Below are 20,419 nucleotides of genomic sequence, written 5' to 3' on the forward strand. Positions count from 1 at the left end.
CTGTTTTGATTACTGTAGCCTTGTAGTATAGTTTGAAATCCGGTAGTGTGATGCACCCCACTGTGTTCTTTTTGCTTAGAATTGACTTGGCTATGCGGGCTTTCTTTTGGTTCCATATGAAGTTCATGGTGGTTTTTTCCAGTTCTGTGAAGAAAGTTAATAGTAGCTTGATAGGGATAGCATTGAGTCTGTAAATTACTTTGGGCAGTATAGCCATTTTCACAATATTTCCTAACCATGAACATGGAATGTTTCTCCATCTGTTTGTGTCTTCTCTGATTTCATTCAGCAGTGGTTTGTAGTTTTCCTTGAAGAGGTCTCTTACATTCCTTGTGAGTTGTATTCCTAGGTATTTTATTCTTTTTGTAGCAATTGTGAATGGCAGTTCGTTCTTGATTTGGGTTTCTTTAAGTCTGTTATTGGTGTATAGGAATGCTTGTGATTTTTGCACATTGATTTTATATCCTGAGACTTTGCTGAAGTTGCTTATCAGTTTCAGGAGTTTTTGGGCTGAGGCGATGGGGTCTTCTAGGTATACTATCATGTCGCCTGCAAATAGAGACAATTTGGCTTCCTCCTTTCCTATTTGAATGCCCTTTATTTCTTTTTCTTGCCTGATTGCTCTGGCTAGAACTTCCAGTACTATATTGAATAGGAGTGGTGAAAGAGGGCATCTTTGTCTAGTGCCACATTTCAAAGGGAATCCTTCCAGTTTTTGCCCATTAAGTATGATATTGGCTGTTGGTTTGTCATAAATAGCTTTTATTACTTTGAGATACGTTCCATCGATACAGAGTTTATTGAGGGTTTTTAGCATAAAGCGCTGTTGAATTTTGTCGAATGCCTTCTCTGCGTCAATTGAGATAATCGTGTGGTTTTTGTTTTTGGTTCCGTTTACGTGGTGAATTACGTTTATAGACTTGCATATATTGAACCAGCCTTGCATCCCCGGGATGAATCCTACATGATTATGATGGATAAGTTTTTTGATTTGCTGTTGCAATCGGCTTGCCAATATTTTATTGAAGATTTTTGCATCTATGTTCATCATGGATATTGGCCTGAAGTTTTCTTTTCTTGTTGGGTCTCTGCCAGGTTTTGGTATCAGAATGATATTGGTCTCATAAAATGATTTGAGAAGGATTCCCTCTTTTTGGATTGTTTGGAATAGTTTCATAAGGAATGTTACCAGCTCCTCTTTATGTGTCTGGTGGAATTCGGCTGTGAACCCGTCTGGACCTGGGCTTTTTTTGTGTGGTAGGCTCTTAATTGCTGCCTCGACTTCTGACCTTGTTATTGGTCTACTCAGTTTTAGCTTCCTCCTGGTTTAGGCTTGGGAGGATGCAGGAGTCAAGGAATTGATCCACTTCTTCCAGGTTTACTAGTTTATGTGCATAGAGTTGTTTGTAATATTCTCTGATGATGGTTTGAATTTCTGTGGAATCTGTGGTGATTTCCCCTTTATCATTTTTATTGCATTTATTTGGTTGTTCTCTTTTTTCTTTTTAATCAATCTGGCTAGTGGTCTGTCTATTTTTTTGATCTTTTCAAAAAACCAGCTCTTAAATTTATTGATTTTCTGAAGGGTTTTTCGTATCTCTATCTCCTTCAGTACAGCTCTGATCTTAGTTATTTCTTGTCTTCGGCTGGGTTTTGAGTTTTTTTGATCTTACTGCTCTAGCTCTTTCAATTTTGATGATAGGGTGTCAATTTTGGATCTCTCCATTCTCCCCATATGGGCACTTATTGCTATATATTTTCCTCTAGAGACTGCTTTAAATGTGTCCCAGAGATTCTGGCATGTTGTGTCTTCGTTCTCATTGGTTTCAAAGAACTTCTTTATTTTTGCCTTCATTTCATTGTTTATCCAGTCAACATTCAAGAGCCAGTTGTTCAGTTTCCATGAAGCTGTGCGGTTCTGGGTAGGTTTCTGAATTCTGAGTTCTAACTTGATTGCACTATGGTCTGAGAGGCTGTTTGTTATTATTTCAGTTGTTTTGCATTTGCTGAGCAGTGCTTTACTTCCAAATATGTGGCCAATTTTAGAGTAGGTGTGATGTGGTGCTGAGAAGAATGCATATTCTATGAATTTGGGGTGGAGAGTTCTGTAAATGTCTATCAGGTTTATTTGCTCCAGGTCTGAGTTCAAGCCCTGGATATCCTTGTTGATTTTCTGTCTGGTTGATGTGTCTAATATTGACAGTGGAGTGTTAAAGTCTCCCACTATTATTCTGTGGGAGTCTAAGTCTCTTTGTTAGGCATTAAGAACTTGTCTTATATATCTGGGTGCTCCTGTATTGGGTCCATATATGTTTAGGATCGTTATCTCTTCTTGTTGTATCGATCCTTTTATCATTATGTAATGGCCTTCTTTGTCTCTTTTGATCTTTGTTGCATTAAAGTCTATTTTATCAGAGATGAGAATTGCAACTCCTGCTTTTTTTTTGCTCTCCATTTGCTTGGTAAATCTTCCTCCTTTATTTTGAGCCTTTGTGTATCCTTACATGTGAGATGGGTTTCCTGGATACAGCACACTGATGGGTTTTGGATTCTTATCCAATTTGCCAGTCTGTGTCTTTTGATTGGTGCATTTAGTCCATTTACATTTAGGGTTAATATTGTTATGTGTGAATTTGATACTGCCATTTTGATGCTAGCTGGCTGTTTTCCCCAATAGTTGTTGTAGATTCTTTATTATGTTGATGCTCTTTAGCAATTAGTGTGATTTTGGAATGGCTGGTACTGGTTGTTCCTTTCTATGTGTAGTGCCTCTTTCAGGAGCTCTTGTAAAGCAGGCCTCGTGGTGACAAAATCTCTGAGTACTTGCTTGTTCGCAAAGGATTTTATTTTTCCTTCACTTCTGAAGCTCAGTTTGGCTGGATATGAAATTCTGGGTTGAAAGTTCTTTTCTTTAAGGATGTTGAATATTGGCCCCCACTCTCTTCTGGCTTGTAGAGTTTCTGCCGAGAGATCTGCTGTGTGTCTGATGGGTTTTCGTTTGTGGGTGACCCGACCTTTCTCTCTGGCTGCCCTTAGTATTTTCTCCTTCATTTCAACCTTGTTGAATCTGACGATTATATGCCTTGGGGTTGCTCTTCTTGGGGAATATCTTTGTGGTGTTCTCTGTATTTCCTGCATTTAAGTGTTGGCTTGTCTTGCTAGGTGGAGGAAATTTTCCTGGATAATGTCGTGAAGAGTATTTTCCAACTTGGATTCATTCTCTTCGTCACATTCTGGTACACCTATCAAACGTAGGTTAGGTCTCTTCACATAGTCCCACATTTCTTGGAGACTTTGTTCATTCCTTTTTGAGCTTTTTTCTCTGATCTTGATTTCTCGTTTTATTTCATTGAGTTGATCTTCGACTTCTGATATTCTTTCTTCTGCTTGGTCAATTCCGCTGTTGAAACTTGTGCATGCTTCACGAAGTTCTTGTATTGTGTTTTTCTTCTCCTTTAATTCATTCATATTCCTCTCTAAGTTATCCATTCTTTTTATCATTTCCTCGAACCCTTTTTCAAGGTTCTTAGTTTCTTTGCATTGATTTAAAACAAGTTCCTTTATCTCACAAAAGTTTCTCATTATCCACCTCCTGAAGTCTAATTCTGTCATTTTGTCACAGTCATTCTCCGTCCAGCTTTGTTCCCTTGCTGGTGAGGAGTTTTGGTCCTTTCTAGGAGGCAACGTGTTCTGGTTTTGGGTGTTTTCCTCCTTTTTGGTTTCTTCCCATCTTTGTGGATTTATCCACCTGTCGTCTGTGTAGTTGCTGACTTTTCTATTGGGTCTCTGAGTGGACACCCAGATTGTTGATAAAGTATTTCTGTTACTTCGTTTTCCTTCTACCAGTCTAGCCCCTCCACTGTATGACTGCTGAGGTCCACTCCAGGCCCTGCTTGTCTGGGGTGCACCTATAGCAGCTGCAGAACAGTGAGGGATGCTACCAGTTTCTTTTTCTGCTATCTTTGTCCCAGAATGATGCCTGCCAAATGTCAGTCTTTTGGATATAGAGGGGTCAGGGAGCTGCTTGAGGAGACAGTCTGTACTTTATAGGAGCTCAAGGGCTGAGCTGTGAGCTCTGTTGTTCATTCAGGGCTGTTAGGCTGCTATGTTTAATTCTGCTGCAACAGAACTCATAAAAAACCCCTTTTTTTTCTCAGATGCTCTGTCTCGGGGGGGTTGGGGCTTTCTTTTTGAGTGTCCATTGTGCTTTCCTGCTCATCTAGGAGGCAGTCTAGTCACTATTTGCCTACTGAGGCTCCCCCCTGCTGGTGTGAGGTTCACCTTGTTGCTGCAGGCTCTGCCCTTCTGCTGTGGTCTCTGACCTGCTGCCACAGGCTACGCCCTGTGGCGGAGTCTCTCTGTTGTAGCAGGTTGCCTCGGCAATGGCACGCTTCATCAGCAATGGGAGTATAACCTCAGTAGGGGTGGATTGCCTTGGTAATGGTGAACACCCCTCCCCCACCGAGCTGCACCATCCTAGGTTCAGCTGTGCCCGCGCCTGGAGCGTTTGGAATTGCCGTTTTGTTTGTCCCACTGCGCTACCCCAAACGCTGCTTCCCTGGAATCTCCTGGGCTGGCTCACTGTCCAAGTCCCATTCAGTCTCAAGTTCAGCCCTCTCAAGTCTCAGATTGCTGGTTTAACAGGGCACCCGGACCAGTGCTCTCTGTGCAGAGCGCTGTGTAGCGCCACTGCGCTACAGCACTGGCAAAACCTCTGCCTGGCATCCCGCATTTCTTTTATACCTGGAAATTTCCTCGTTCTGTGGGCAACAAAGATCCGTCTGGAAATGCGGCCCTGACTCACCCTCTCTGCACATTGACCGAGAGCTTCAATCCTGGGTTGTTCTCACTGTGCCATTTTGAGTCCTCTATGCTATTCTTATCACTTTTCTGTTACTTAAAATTGAAAAGAAAATGGAAAGTTCCTAAAAAATTTTTAATTTAGTTACTCACATGTGAGGGTGAGAATTAAAAACAGATAAGCAAAATTGGCTCAAGATAGTAGACTATTTCTATTAGAAATCCCTAGAAACGAGCCCCCCACACCCAAAACAAATATGTATGAAGTTTTGGTAAACCACTGAGGGTGACAGCAAACAAGAAAATTTCATGTAACAAATAGAAGATAAAAATTATATTGGATGATATATACTGGGGTAAGAAAACAGAAAACCACAGTTCAAGCTGTGATTCTCTAAATTCAAAGTACACAGATCTGAAGAAGGATATTTAACTAATTAAATAGTTCAAGATTAAAAAAAAACTTCCCAAAGAGTAGGTTGGGTAGGTTAATTCCTCCTTTTTAGCCTTTATCAAGATATAGTTTAGAAAGTTATTTCCCTCTGTGTTAGTGGTTTGTACATGCACATGCAATCATCAGATGCACTGAGGAACTTTAAAAAGTACTAAGCCTAGATTCTGATTTAACTGATCAGACATGAGGCCTGAGCATTAGACCTATGTTTAGTACTAAAAAAAAAAAAAATAGCATATACAGGAGAGAAATACACTTGCCTTACAAAGCTTATTAATGTAGAGTAACTGAGGACTTTGGTCTTGGTGCAGGAATTTGGCATATGGCTCAACAGAACAGAAAAGAATATTAAAATTTAAGTGAATTGGTATTTCAAGTAGGCTACAACTGGACTATTCCATAAATGAGTCATTTAAGGGGAAAAAAACCCCATCACATTGGAATACAACTTTGCTGCTTATAATGAAATAAAGAGTTAAATTAATAAAGAAATTTAAAAATACTTAAAAAAATACAGGAATTTTTATAATCTTAGTTAAGTCTTGAAAAACACAACACAAAACCGAAACTCTAAAAAAAACATAATTTAAATGAACAAAATAAAAAATTTAAACATATCTATTCAGAAAACACTTGATTAACCACTTAGTAACAGAAGTAGAAGTAACAATATCTGTAGTATACATAAATACAAAAAGGATAAAAGTAAAAAACATCATTATTTTACAACAGGCAAATGGAAAAAGGAATTAAGTGTGTATCACTATAACATTGATCTATAAATCAAATTTTATTTTAAGACCCTCACCAAAAAATAAATAATTAGAAAATTCTGACTAATAAATAACTTAATATACTTGATTTTGCTACCTATTCCATTCTGCAGTATAAAAAAACTTTACTTACTGGTTGATATATTTTCTCGACTGCCTGCAATTCTCTTTTTTACTGATTTAGTAGGTGCTTTTTTGCTACCATGAATGGTGGTTGTGGAGAGTTCTTTCAGTTTCCAGTGGGTCCAAAAGCCTTTTTGAGGTTTTAAACCTGTGAATATAAAATGCATATTTAGCCAAAGAAATTTGGGTTTTGAAAATACCTTTTAATTTGTCAAAGTATTTTTTTGTGATAATTTTACATTTCATCCTTACAACAAAAAACTTCCTTTTTTGTTCCTTTTAAGCTGCGTAGGATTAGGTAAGTCATTTAACTACTCTAAACGGCTGTATCCTCAGCAATAAAAATGTGAATAATATAAATAGTTTTGAAATATATGTTAAAGTGTTGGTAAATGGGACAGTACTACACTAATATGAACTAATATTGTTAATATTATATCTTAACCATAATTATGACTATAAACTAACATGCTTATAAATGTAGTGAATATTTGCTCAGTGGTGATTGTTCGGTGAGGATTATTCACTAGACCGGGCGATCAAATTAAAATTTTCTAAATGTTTATAGATACAGTTATCACTTATTTAGCAGAAGACTTCAGTTTGATTCACTTGAGTGCCTCTAGAGTGCTTGCCTATGTTTTAAAATATTGTACATTAATAGAAAAGTTGAAGTACAGTAAGGCCAACAGATCAGTAGATTGCCTTTGTAAAGATCTTTTATTACTCACAGTTCCCAAGAATAGGGGAATGTCATGCCACAGGGGCCCACATGGGCGAGCCTTGGGGCCAGTAAAGAGGCAGAGAAAGAAGGGAGAACTATGGTCATGAATCTTTACTGCGTTTTCCTTAAGAAGGAATAGGCAAGGCAAGAAGGCCTATGATTGACTAGTTTAAATAATTTCAGCAGGCTTTAGTGCATAGAGCTATCCCTTATCATCTAGTCCTGGGATGATTAGGGTAGGTGGATAGTGAACTAGAGTGTGAGAGCCCAATAAAAGAAATGGTTGTGTTGTGGCCTCTCAATTAGTTTGTTTAAAAATTAAAAAGCATTGGCCGGGTGCGATGGCTCAAGCCTGTAATCCCAGAACTTTGGGAGGCAGAGGCCGGTGGATCGCGAGGTCAAGAGATCGAGACCATCCTGGTCAACATGGTGAAACCCCGTCTCTACTAAAAATACAAAAAATTAGCTGAGCATGATGGCGCGTGTCTGTAATCCCAGCTACTCAGGAGGCTGAGGCAGGAGAATTGCCTGAACCCAGGAGGCGGAGGTTGCGCCGAGCCAAGATCGCACCATTGCACTCCAGCCTGGGTAACAAGAGCGAAACTCCGTCTCAGAAAAACAAAAAAACAAAAACCTTCTCCTTTGCCTTTGCATGAATATTTGCATAAATATTCTATTAATAAAAATTGAGATCTGGTCCAGAATCAGTCAAGGGGATGAATGCCTGGTGAGAATTAGTGGAGGAACAACAGTAAAAGCCACTCAAGTGGCTCCCCCAGGGACTGAATATGTAGCCAAGGTAGGGAAGCAAGATGAGAGCTTTGAAAAAGGTGAGCTCCAAGGAATGGCTGAGAAAGTCAATGGCCTCTTGCCCTTTCATTTTTCTCTGCTCTTATTTGAGTACTTTCAGTGTCCTAAGTCCATGGATGCAGCCCTCAAATGGTTGGCAGAAAGGTCGCTCATGAAGACAAGAATTCGGCTCCATCTTTCTCCTTTCTTTCAAAGGCTGACTCTTAATCATGGCTCCTCCTTTATTACCAAGATTTTCATGTTGCTGTCTCCTGGTTATTTGGAATCTAGAGATGGTGAGATGTTTATAGTGGGTGAGACATCAGTCTCTAATTGTTTGCATTTGTAGTGGTAATTACATGTGCTAGTTTGTCAGCATTCACACCTGAATTATTTTATGTCAATATCTAGAGATAGCTGTGATCACACAAAACACAGTTTTTTCTGGTGAAATCCTAACTTGGTCCATGAAAATTTTTTTGAAAAATCACAACAAAAAATCCCATCCACCTCCCTCCCGCCCAACTCCTCCATATGTGAACTGGATGGGAATATTTATTTGAGGGCAGTAACTGTAGGACATCCTCTCTCACCTTGACTTTAAACTCGCTCATTCAATAACATCTGTTTCTCAAGGCCATGTGAACCACTTTCTCAACAACCTCTATTTCCTACCCAACTTCCCAAGTACTCTTCCTCCTTCTCTTTTAAATTTTCCTTTTTCATTCTCCTTTCTTCTTTCACCTGCAATGTATTTTTGATATTCAACAACTATTCAAGTTGGTTTTTTACCATTTGTCATTAAACATTAGTGTGAATTCTTTGCATTTTCTTACATTCGTAAAGTTTTTTCATTTAGCTGATAGTCCGATTTAGTTCAAGACTTAGAGTTTCAAAGAAAAGTTTCAAACCTCTCCTTCTCTTTCCGTAATATGGGAGCTCCTGAGAAAAACATGTGAAAGTAATTTATTTCTATACCAAACTTTATTTGAAACGCTAACAAGGAATTCACCATTTAAAGGAAGTCAGGTGAATTCTGCAACGATAATTGCTCTGTTCAGCAAATTTTGATTTTTGCCAATTCGTTTTTTTTTTTTTTTTTTTGAGATGAAGCTTCACTTTTGTTGCCCAGGCTGGAGTGCAATGGTGCAATCTCAGCTCACTGCAACCTCCGCCACCCAGGTTTAAGTGATTCTCCTACCTCACCCTCCCGTAGCTGGGATTACAGACATGTACCACCACGACCAGCTAATTTTGTACTTTTAGTAGAGATAGGGTTTCTCCATGTTGGTCAGGTTGGTTTCAAACTCCCAACCTCAGGTGATCTGCCTGCCTCAGCCTCCCAAAGTGCTGGGATTATAGGCGAGAGCCCTCATATTTTGCTAGTTCTTTAAAGTGAGAGACAATCCATTTTATATCTTCTCTCTTTTTTTTTTGAGACAGAGTCTCACTCTGTCACCAGGCTGGAGTGCAATGGAATTAGCTCACTGAAACCTCTGCTTCCCAGGTTCAAGCGACTCTCCTGCCTCGGCCTCCCGAGTGGCTGGAACTAGAGGCATGCATCACCATGGCAGCTAATTTTTATATCTTTAGTAGAGATGATGTCCCTCCATTTTGGCCACGATCGTCTCAACCTATTGACCTCATGACCTGCCCACCTCGGCCTCCCAAAGTGCTGGGATTACAGGTGTGTGCCACTACATCCAGCCCACCTTCTCTCTTTTTTAAATCTGCTCTGATTGATGGAGTTTCTTCTTTTCCCTTTTGAGTAAGGGGGTCCCAAGTCCCAAGTAGTTACAAGTCAAAGCATTTCAAATTCAACAAGCCCCAGAACAATGGCTCAAGAAGCTAGAACAGGGACAGGATTCTGAATCAAGGGATTGATGTTTGGCCCTGACACTTGGAAATCAGCCTCACTGCTTTCAAGACCCACCCTGGAATAGGTCCCCAGTCTACTGGTGGCTGGAATCTCCTGACTTCAAGTAGGACCACTTGACACCACAGGACATTTTAAAACTGGATGCTTCCCTCCAGTCAACCTTTCCCTTTCCTGAGTTGGCAACTGTTGAATGCTTTTGCATCCACTCTTGGGAGAAGGTGCATATCCTATCGCAATCTTTTAAAAATTTATTTTAATTTTTTTTAAAGATGGGGCCTTGCTCTGTCACCCAGGCTGGAGTGCAGTGGTATGATCACAACTCATTGCAGCTTTGACATTCCAGGTTCAAGCGATCCTCCCATCTTGTCCTACTGAGCATCTGGAACTACAGGCTTGAGCTAGTATGCGCAGCTAATTTTTTAATTTTTCATAGACATGGGATTTCACTGTGTTGCCCAGGCTGGTCTCGAACTCCTAGGCTGAAGCAATTCTCTTGCCTTGGCCTCTCAAAGTGCTGGGACTAGAGGCATGAACCACCATCCCAACCTCTCTGACATTTTTACAAACTCCCTGCCCAAATGTTGCCACCATGGACCCATGACATCCATGGCCATCTTCCCTCTGCCTTCAGCTCTCTTCTCTCAGATACTTTCATGAATGGATCCCTTACTTTATTCATGCCTTAGCTCAAATGTCCGCCCCTTAAAGAGGACTTCCTGACCACCAAATCTAAAAATAAAAGTTTCCATAATGCTGCTCAAAACATAATCAGCCATGCCTGAATCATGTATAGACACATCTACAAGAAAGAGTATCCAGACATCATACCAGACATCTTCACAGGGTATGTATGTTAGACAGAAACTGAATCCTTGTAGCAGAGGCAAAATAAGAAAGTTCACCTTTTATTATTTACAAAATAATAGGGAAGTATAGACATACAAGTTTACAAAGTTTTTTTAAGTAGATAAAAATAGATACATGACTGGGAAAAGGGGGTATCAATTAGTACAGTCTGCAGAGTCATCGAGCAATACATATCAAGAGCCTTGAAAACATTTATATTGTTTGAACTAGTGTTCCTAATTCTAGAATTTGTCCTTTGGAAATATAATCAAAATACACACACACACACACACATATACACATACATACATATATACATACATCTATATATATGATATTAATTACAGCATTACTTATAATGATAAAAAATAGAAGTGGTGAGGCACAGTGGATCACACCTGTAATCCTAGCACTTTGGGATGCCAAGGTGGGAGAATCCCTTGAGCCCAGAATTTCAAGACCAGCCTGGCCAACATAAGAAGACCCTGTATCTATATAAAGAAGAAGAAAAAAAAAAGAGGATGAAGAGGAAGAAAAGAAAGAAAAAGGGGGAGGAGGAGGAGGAGAAGGGTAGGGGGAGGAGGGGGAGGAGGAAGAGGAAGGGGAGAGGAAGGGGAGAGGGAGGAGGGGGAGGAGTGGGAGGAGAATGAGAAGGGGGAGGGAGAGGAGGAGGAAAATAGGAGAATATTACACAGTTATTAAATATATATATATCTATTTTGAGACAGAGTCTCACTCTTACTGCCCAGGCTGGAGTGCAGTGGTGTGATCTCAGCTTACTGCAACCTCCATCTCCTGGGTTCAAGTGATTCTCCTGCCTCAGCCTCCTGAGTAGCTGGGACAGGTGCCTACCACCCTGCCCAGCTAATTTTTGTATTTTTAGTAGAGAAGGGGTTTCAGCACATTGGCCAAGCTGGTCTCAAATAAAAATTTTTTTAGCAAAATAACCCATATGCCTATTGACTGATAGACACATACACTGTGGGGAACACTCCCGTGTGAGGCCCCTAGGAAATGAGCCTCGCCATATGGTGAGCTTGAGCTGGGACACAGATCCCCGGTTGGGGGAAGTTGAGCTGAGGGAAAGCAGGAACCAAGAGAGGGACTATGCTATTCAAAATAATTAACAGACATTACTTTATGGATATGAGGACATGGGAGGCATTGTGTCCACTTTCGGTTCCTTATGTTTATTGCTTCATTGTGTTCATTTTTGGATCCTTGCTATAATAGTTGTAAAATAATAAGTATTTACAATTGTTAAGTATTTACAACTGGGCGTAACTTACCTTGTGACTTAAGTATTTACAATTGTTAAGTATTTACAACTGAGCATAACTTACTTACCTTGTGACTTAAGTATTTACAATTGTTAAGTATTTACAACTGGGCGTAACTTACTTACCTCGTGACTTAAGTATTTACAATTGTTAAGTACTTAAAACTGGGCGTAAATTACCTTGCGACTTAAGTATTTACAATTGTTAAGTATTTACAACTGGGCGTAACTTACTTACCTTGTGACTTAAGTATTCCATTATGCTTATCTGATGTAAGGAGACATGATTTTATGGTAAAATGTTGTGTTCCCCTTTATCCAATGGAAATAACATTTGTGTTTTATGTAAGCAACTCTACTTGTAATGTATATAACCAGACACTGAGCGCAATAAAGTTGTTGGTGAAGCATAGCTTCTCAACCCTCCAGACCCCATCTGTCTGTCATCTTTTATCTTCTGCGCACCCCCCCCATCCAGGTTGAAACCCTCTTGCTGGCCAAGAGCCCCCAGCAGACATGCTGCCCTTCTCAGGTGGCGTCCAAAGAAGGGACTTCAACATTGGGGACACCGGTGACCCATAAAGAGTGAGAGGCCGTGGTGGTAAGTGAAGTTAAAGAGTTTGATTTTCTATCCATTTTTACTTTCTATCCTTGATTTTCCATATAATCAAGGATATATGGATATAAAAGTATCCATATAATCACTTTTCCACTTTTCTCCCCACTTTTGTACATATAATCCTTGAAAAATCATTTGCAGAAGATTCAACAAATATCATCTGGAGTAAAACATGAAGTATATAGAGTCAAAGGAACATAAGTTGTTTGTATAATTGTTGCATTCTATGATAAAGTCTCAGGGTCATGATATTAAACTAAAACAAGTAGAGGAATTTTTGCAGATTATTCGTAAATTTTGCCCTTGGGTTCGTGAAGGAGGTGTGCTGGATGTATCTACATGGGCTGTTATAGGGGAAAAAATTGACCACTTTTGCTTCTGTAATAAGGACGTGCCACAAGCTTCTGTGTTGTTAACTGTCTGGGGTAAGTTCCACAAATGTGTTTGCCCTTCTCACCCTTCCACACCACCCTATTCTTCCTCCACTTCACTAACCAAACAGACAGATCCTCATTTCCCAATGCCACCGAGCATTGCAGGTGCTGACCTTCTCCCTGTCTCTCCGGATCGCGAGGAGCTTGTTGAACAAGGGTCTTGCAGTCATCATAGTGAGTATGATCCTAATTTGCTTGATGTTCCATTGACTGAAGTTATTGTGACTCAACCGGATCCCATAATGTCTACTCCGGGGACTGCACCTCAGTGGGACCCTGGGCCAGTAACTTTTACTTTGCCTCCAGATCTTGCTCGTCAGTTTCAGGATTTGCTTTCACTTTGTTCGGGAGCATTTACTAACCAGCAGAAGTTATATCCTGTAGTTCAGCAAGCAGCCACACCTTCTGGTGCTTTGCTGATGGCCTTATGGTCTACCACTGCCGCTCCGATAACACTGTTGACTCATGCTTTAATGTCTTTACATAGAGGTTTTACTGAGTATGACAATATATTTCCTGCTCTTTATCCTGTTATTGAGGTGGTGGATAATCAAGGCAATCGGTTAGAAATTATGATCCTATTCCTCGTAAGACACTAAAAGAAATAAAAGAGGCAGTTGTACAATATGGACCTACCGCTCCATATTTTATTTCTCTTATAGAAAATTTGACTATCTCTGCTCTCCCCCCTTGTGATTGGGGATGTTTGACTAAAGCATGTTTCTGTGGTGGTGATTATTTACTTTAGAGAGCTAATTATGAGGATGCTGCCTATGAGCAGGCTGAAAGAAATCACGGTGACAAGGTACCTATAACTGCTGATATGCTTGTAGGAAAAGAATATTACGAACCTTTGGCAGCTCAGGCTACCTTGCCATCAGAAGCATATGCCCAGATTAATATGCTCGCTGCAAGGACCTGGAAACAATTGCCTTCTACAGGAGTTAAAACGAAGGAATTGGCAAAAATAAGACAAGGTCCTGATGAATCTTATCAAGATTTTGTAGCTTGGCTGCTTCAAGCAGTCGTGAGACAAGTACAGAATGCTGAGGCTAAAACAATGCTGATTAAACAATTAGCTTATGAAAATGCTAATTCTGCTTGTCAGGCTGCTATTAGGCCCTGGAGTAAAAAGGGCACCTTGGTTGACTACATTCGCCTTTGGGCTGATATAGGCCCTGCATATCAACAAGGGCTTCCCATGGCTGCCGCGCAGGCTGGCATGACAGTAGCCGCTTTTATAAAACAAAAATTTGGCAATAAAGGGGACAAGTCAGCTGTGAAGTGTTATCACTGTGGGGGCCTTGGCCATGTGGCAAAATTCTGCCAAGCTGTTATACCTGCCTTGCCTGTTCCTCAACCCAGCCTGCATAACATCAAGTCACAGCAGCCTGGGGAATGTCCTCTTTGTCATTGAGGTAATCCTTGGGCTGCTGAATGTCGCTCTAAGCGTGATGCACAAGGAAATCCTTTGCTTCCCAAATCAGGAAACTCCCAAGGGGGGCTGTCTCGACACCCCCCCCCCAGAAATTCAGGGCAACTGTGATTCAGGCAGTCTCTCCCCCAGTGGTAATAAATCCATTTCACAACTTTACAGAGCAACCCCACACAGTGCAGGACTTGACCTCTGTCCCTCCTCCAGACAAGTATTAACTTTGGATATGGGCCCGCAAGCCATTCCTACTGGTGTTTTTGGACCACTGCCAGCAGATCATGTAGGGTTACTTTTGGGACAAAGCAGCTGGTCTTTAAAAGGCTTGCAAGTTGTTCCAGGAGTTATTGATGCTGACTACACTGGAGAAATTCGAGTTGTGACTTGGGCACCACAAGGTATTTACACCTTAACCCCTGATCAGCCTTTTGCTCAGCTTTTGCTTATTCCTGTTACTACTCATATAGGTATTCCTTTAACTCAGTCCCAGAGAAAACATAAAGCATTTGGTTCTTCTTCTCACGCTTATTGGGTGCAATCTATTTCTGCTACAAGACCTGAATTAACCATTAATATTAATGGAAAATTCTTTCGTGGGTTATTGGATACAGGTGCTGATGTGTCTATTATTTCTGCAAAACATTGGCCTTCTACTTAGTTGACAACTCCGACTATTACCTCCCTCCAAGGCATTGGTATGAGTAATAATCCTGAACAAGCAGCCAATCTTTTATTTTGGTCAGATAATGAAGGTCATTAAGGCTATTTTCACCCTTATATTATTTCAGAAATCCCTCTTAATTTGTGGGGAAGGGATCTCCTGGAAGCTATGGGGGTGCATTTGGTAACTGGAGATGTAGCTTATCATATGACTAAACAAGGATAGCAGCCCAATAAGGGCTTGGGCAAACATTGGCAAGGTATAACAGAGCCTTTGCAACTTCCATAAAAAACTGATCACTCTGGGCTGAGGTATTTGCCTAGGGGCCATTGCAAATCCCGATGCTCATGCCAAAGCTATCACTTAGAAGTCTGATTCTCCGGTATGGGTAGAACAATGGCCCTTATCTGGTGATAAAATTGTAGCTGCCCAAAAGTTGGTTCGGGAACAACTTGAAGCGGGCCATATCAGATCTACCTGCATCCCTTGGAATTCTCCTATTTTTGTTATAAAAAAGAAATCTGGTAAGTGGAGATTGTTACAAGATTTGAGAAAAGTAAATGAAACCATGGAAATTATGGGTTCATTACAACCTGGACTGCCTTCCCCTGTGGCTGTTCCACAAAATTAGAAAATGTTAATTATGACTTAAAGGATTGTTTCTTTACCATTCCCTTGGCACCACAAGATTGTAAATGTTTTGCTTTTAGCATTCCATCTACCAATTTTGGCCAGCCTTATGACAGGTATGAATGAATAGTCCTGCCCCAAGGAATGGCCAATAGTCCCACCTTCTGTCAAGCTTTTGTTGCTAAGGCAATTTTTCCTGTTCGGCATCAATTTCCTGATGTTCTCCTTTTACATTATATGGATGATTTACTGTTAGCTGCTGCTACTGACTTTTTGTTGTTTGCTGCTTTTGATTCCCTTAAGCACCATTTGAAGCAAGCTAACCTGATTTTAGCCCCAGATAACGTTCAAACTGTTGCTCCTTATCATTATTTGGACCGTATTGAGTCTCAACGAGTTTCATTTGTAACTCCTAAATTGTCTACTGCAAGTTTAACCTCCTTAAATGATTTTCAAAAATTTCTAAGTGTTATTAATTGGATTAGACCCAGTTTGAAACTTACTACTGGACAATTAAAGCCTTTATTTGATATTTTAAAAGGTTCTCCTAATCCATCGTCTCCCAGAAAATTGATTGACTCTGCAAAGCAGACATTGAAACTAGTACATCAAGTTATTTTAGATCAAAAATTAACTAGAATTCAACTTAATATTCCTTGGCGTCTGTATTCTCCGTACCTCTTAACCTCCCACAGGTGTTTTCTGGCAACAAGTTATATTAGAGTGGCTTCATCTTCCCGCAAGCTGTGGTAAAGTAATTTCTCCATATTATGACTTAGTTGTCACTCTGGTGGCCAAGGGTCGTATTCGGGCCCCAGCTTTATTTGGAACTGAACCACCTGAAATTATTATCCCTTATAATACCCCTCAACAAACCTGGCTTTGGCAATTTTCAGATAACTGGCAAGTTGCTTTCGCCGCTTACTCTGGTAATGTTAAATGTCATTTCCCACCTGATAAAGTTCTTCATTTTTATTCCCAATGCTCTCTTGTTTTTCCTCAGACTTGTGTAAGAGCTCCTTTGTTACATGCCTATTTAGCTTTCACTGACGGCTCTTCCTCCGGTATAGCTGCAGGCACTGTTAAGGCTAAACTGTTTTCTTTTAAAACAACAGAATCTTGGGCCCAGCATGTGGAACTTGTAGCTGTTCAACATGTTCTCTCTAAGTGGGACGTTCCTTTAAACATCTACTCTGACAGCCAGTATGTTGTCCGTCTGGTTCAAGATTTAGAAACCTCTCCATTAACATATTCTGATTTCTCTCTGATCATCCGCCTTTTGTGTCCCTTACAGCAAACTATCAGGCAAAGATTGCACCCCTTTTTTATTGGACATATTAGAGCTCATTCTATGTTACCTGGACCTCTTGCTGAAGGAAATCATCATGCTGACCAACTGACTCAGTTTGCTTTTCCTGTTTTAAATTCCCTTCCACAGGCTGTGGCGTCGCATGCTTTACATCATCAGAATGCCCGCAGTCTTCATTTACAATTTAAAATTACTAAAGAACAGGTTCACCAAATTGTGAAACAATGCACTGCTTGCCTTCCTCATTTGCCTTCCCCGTTGGTTTGGGGTTAACCCTCGTGGTTTATGGAGTGGATATATTTATCAAATGGATGTTACATACTTTCCCTCCTTGTGGGAAGCTCCAATATATTCATATCACCATTGACACCTTTTCCCATTTTCTTGTAGCTTCTGCTCATACTGGCGAGGGTACAAAGGATGTAGCTGCTCACTGTCTTAATGTTTTCTCCATTTTAGGTGCTCCTAAAATCCTCCAAACAGAAAATGGCCCGGCTTACATTAGTAAGAGTTTTTCAACCTTTTGTTCTCAATTTCAGATTCAATATCGTACAGGTATTCCCTATAATCCACAGGGCCAAGGTATTGTTGAAAATGCCTGTGCTACACTAAAACTTATGCTCCATAAGTTGAAAAAGGAAGACTCTGGTGGGGACTTACATAAAACACCCCATAATTGGCTTCAAAATGCTTTATATGTCATCAATTTTTTAACTTTTGATTCTGAAGGACGCTCAGCTGCCAACCACTTTTGGCACCCAAAAGCCTCCATCCACCCGGAGGTGCTATGGAAAGATGTGTTAACTAATACTTGGAATGGACCCGATCCAGTCCTCATATGGGAATGAGGACATGTCTGTGTTTTTCCTAGATCGGCTGACGCCCCGGTGTGGGTTCCTGAACACCTGGTAAAGCATGGATTTTCCACCAATGGGCGGGCAAAACGCCCTGATAGCTCGCTTTTGCTGTCTGCACCTGAGGAACCCCCCATCGCGTCACCGCCTGAGGAACAAACGGACAATCTCCTTCCGCTGGAGTAACGGACAACTTGGAGCCAGATGAAGAAGCTTAGTGCGGAAGCTGCTCATTTAGTGGATGTTCAGAACACTCCTCATACACCTAAAGTTATGTTTATTGCTATGATGGCTATTTTGTCTTGTCAAATTCCTGGAGGTCATTCATACTTGACTTCTTCTCAGAAGTTGTGGGCATATGTTCCTGATCCTCCAGTGCTTAGGCCTGTGACCTGGGATGACCAAACCTTCCCAGTTTAATGATACTTCTGTACTTGGGTTTCCCTCTTCTACTCATATTACTCCACAAATAGCTAATTATACTTATTCCGCAAAAGCTGCAGTGCCTCCCATGTGTTTTTATGCTTCCAAGATATGGGATGATTATTCTTATGATAATGTTATGTCTATGCAATCACCGTCCTTATCATTTTCACCTGGTCCTTTCTGCTTTGACCTTGGCATGAAGCGTTTGCATACTTTTGCTGGACCTAATAAATTGCTTCCTGGTGAAACTTATTTTGGTCGAGATTGAAGATTGTCTTATTTAGGAATTAGAGAATCAATTAACATATCCTCCCCAGAGTTTCCCTTAATGGAAAGACGACGGTGCTGACCTAGTAATTCCTCTCTTGACCCATCACCGCCTTGGAAATTTTGTTATCCCAAGCAAAAGCAAGTGCTTCCTTATTCCCTGGGTTTACTTTATATGACTGGTCTATCCCTCTCCCTTTGGCAACTGATATTACACGCAATGAAATGCCTGGGGGTGGAGCACCCCTATTTTTACTACTGCTAAGGGCAAAGCATATACTTCTCTTTGGAAACTGTTTGTCGCACTGACTCTCAGTTTTCTAAGGGCCAGTTCTAGAAGCTTCTCTTACCCTTCTAAAAAACATATCTTTGGGCAAGCTTGTGTCACATCTCCATACGCTATTATCTTTGGTAATGTGACTATCTCAGAAAAAGGGGGGCATTATATTGTCTCTTGTGAAAATTGTACTCTTACCAATTGTCTTGATTCCTCTATGTTTCCTACTCCCACTATTCATGTCCATCAACCACTATATGTGATGCTCCCTGTTAATATTTCTGGTGACTAGTATGATGAGAGGGGACTTCAAATTTCACACCAAGTCAGGGATCTGATGGTCTGACCTAAATGTTTCATAGGAGTTTTAATTGCCAGCATTTTGGCCATTGTGACTGTTGTTGTGACGGTGGCTACAGCTGCTGTTAGTCTTGCACACAGTGTTCAATCTGCGGCTTATGTTAATCATCTCGCTAAAAACATCTCAGTTTCTATGGGAACTCAAATGGATATTGATAAAAAAAAATTGAAGCTAAATTAAATGCCTTAGAGGAGACTGTTAACATTTTAGGGGATAAGATTTATAACATGCAAAATCACATGGCTCTTCATTGCCATGTAGACTATAAATACATATGTGTGACCTCCTTATAATGACACTGCCTGGCAGTGGCCTCTTGTTAAGGCCCGTCTGCAAGGTATATGGTCGCATAATAATCTATCCTTGGATGTTATGGAATTACAGCAAGAAATTCATGCTATTGACTTTTCTCGTAAGGATTTGCCTCAAGATACATATGTGGCTAAGGATATTGTGGACACCTTGTCTTCCTGGGTATATGGAGTTCATCTCCCATCTTTTTCCTCTTTAATTGGTATTGGAGTCGCTTTACTCCTTCTTATAGTCCTTCTCCCGGTATTCTTTCGCCTTGTGTTCTCCTCCCTTCAACAATTGTGGCTCAAGCTTTTTGAGTTGCATTTAAAAACAAAAAAAGAGGGAACTGTGGGGAACCCTCCCATGTGAGGCCCCTAGAAAATGGGCCTCGCCATATGGTGAGCTTCATCCCGGACACAGATCCCCAGTTGGGGCAAGTTGAGCTGAGGGAAAGCAGGAACCGAGAGAGGGACTATGCTATTCAAAATAATTAACAGACATTACATTATGGGTCCACTTTTGGTTCCTTATGGTTTATTGCTTCATTGTGTTCATTTTTGGATCCTTGCTACAATAGTTGTAAAATAATAACTTAAGTATTTACAATTGTTAAGTATTTACAACTGGGCATAACTTACTTACCTTGTGACTTAAGTATTCCATTATGCTTATCTGATGTAAGAAAACTTATAATTTTATGGTAAAACTTTGTGTTCCCCTTTATCTCATGGAAATAACTTTTGTGTTTTATGTAAGCAACTCTACTTGTAACGTATATAACCAGACCCTGAGCGCAATAAAGTTGTTGGTGAAGCATAGCTTCTCAACCCTCAAGACCCCATCTGTCTGTCATCTTTTATCTTTCACGCACGCCCCTATCCAGGTTGGGACCCTCTTGCTAGCCAAGAGCCCCCGGGCAGACGTGCTGCTCTTCTCATTTACATAATACCAACTGTTAAATTTTTCATTTTGTGGATATCAATATTTACATTATAACTATGTAAAATCGTGTTGACAACTGAACCAGTTTTGTTTTGTTGAATCTAAAGAATAATGTGGAGAATTGAGATTTTAAAAAATGAATCTGCTTTACTTATTTTCTTAAGAAAATTTGTTTCTCTGAAGTTAATCATCTTTGGATGTTTTCATTTTCTTCTGTTCTATGTACTTACAATTAACTTAGCTAAA

The 20,419-nt window shown here is 40.3% G+C and overlaps 1 protein-coding gene and 1 long non-coding RNA gene across 8 annotated transcripts in view; one reads left to right on the forward strand and one right to left on the reverse strand.

Annotated features, from left to right (window-relative positions):
- Positions 1 to 20,419, reverse strand: part of FAM227B (family with sequence similarity 227 member B) — a 315,059-nt gene that overhangs the window by 204,061 nt on the left and 90,579 nt on the right. For all 7 annotated transcript variants that reach the window (XM_078334214.1, XM_078334215.1, XM_054239626.2 and 4 more), the window contains one exon: positions 6,161 to 6,298. In XM_078334214.1, the coding sequence (XP_078190340.1) occupies positions 6,161 to 6,298 (138 nt within the window). The remainder of the gene's footprint in view (positions 1 to 6,160; positions 6,299 to 20,419) is intronic.
- Positions 12,066 to 20,065, forward strand: LOC128928770 (uncharacterized). The gene is made up of 2 exons (XR_008474289.2): positions 12,066 to 12,268; positions 17,624 to 20,065. It is a non-coding gene; the product is annotated as an uncharacterized LOC128928770 (long non-coding RNA).

The sequence above is a fragment of the Callithrix jacchus genome, chromosome 8, assembly GCF_049354715.1.
Source record: "Callithrix jacchus isolate 240 chromosome 8, calJac240_pri, whole genome shotgun sequence".
Lineage (NCBI taxonomy): Eukaryota > Metazoa > Chordata > Mammalia > Primates > Cebidae > Callithrix > Callithrix jacchus.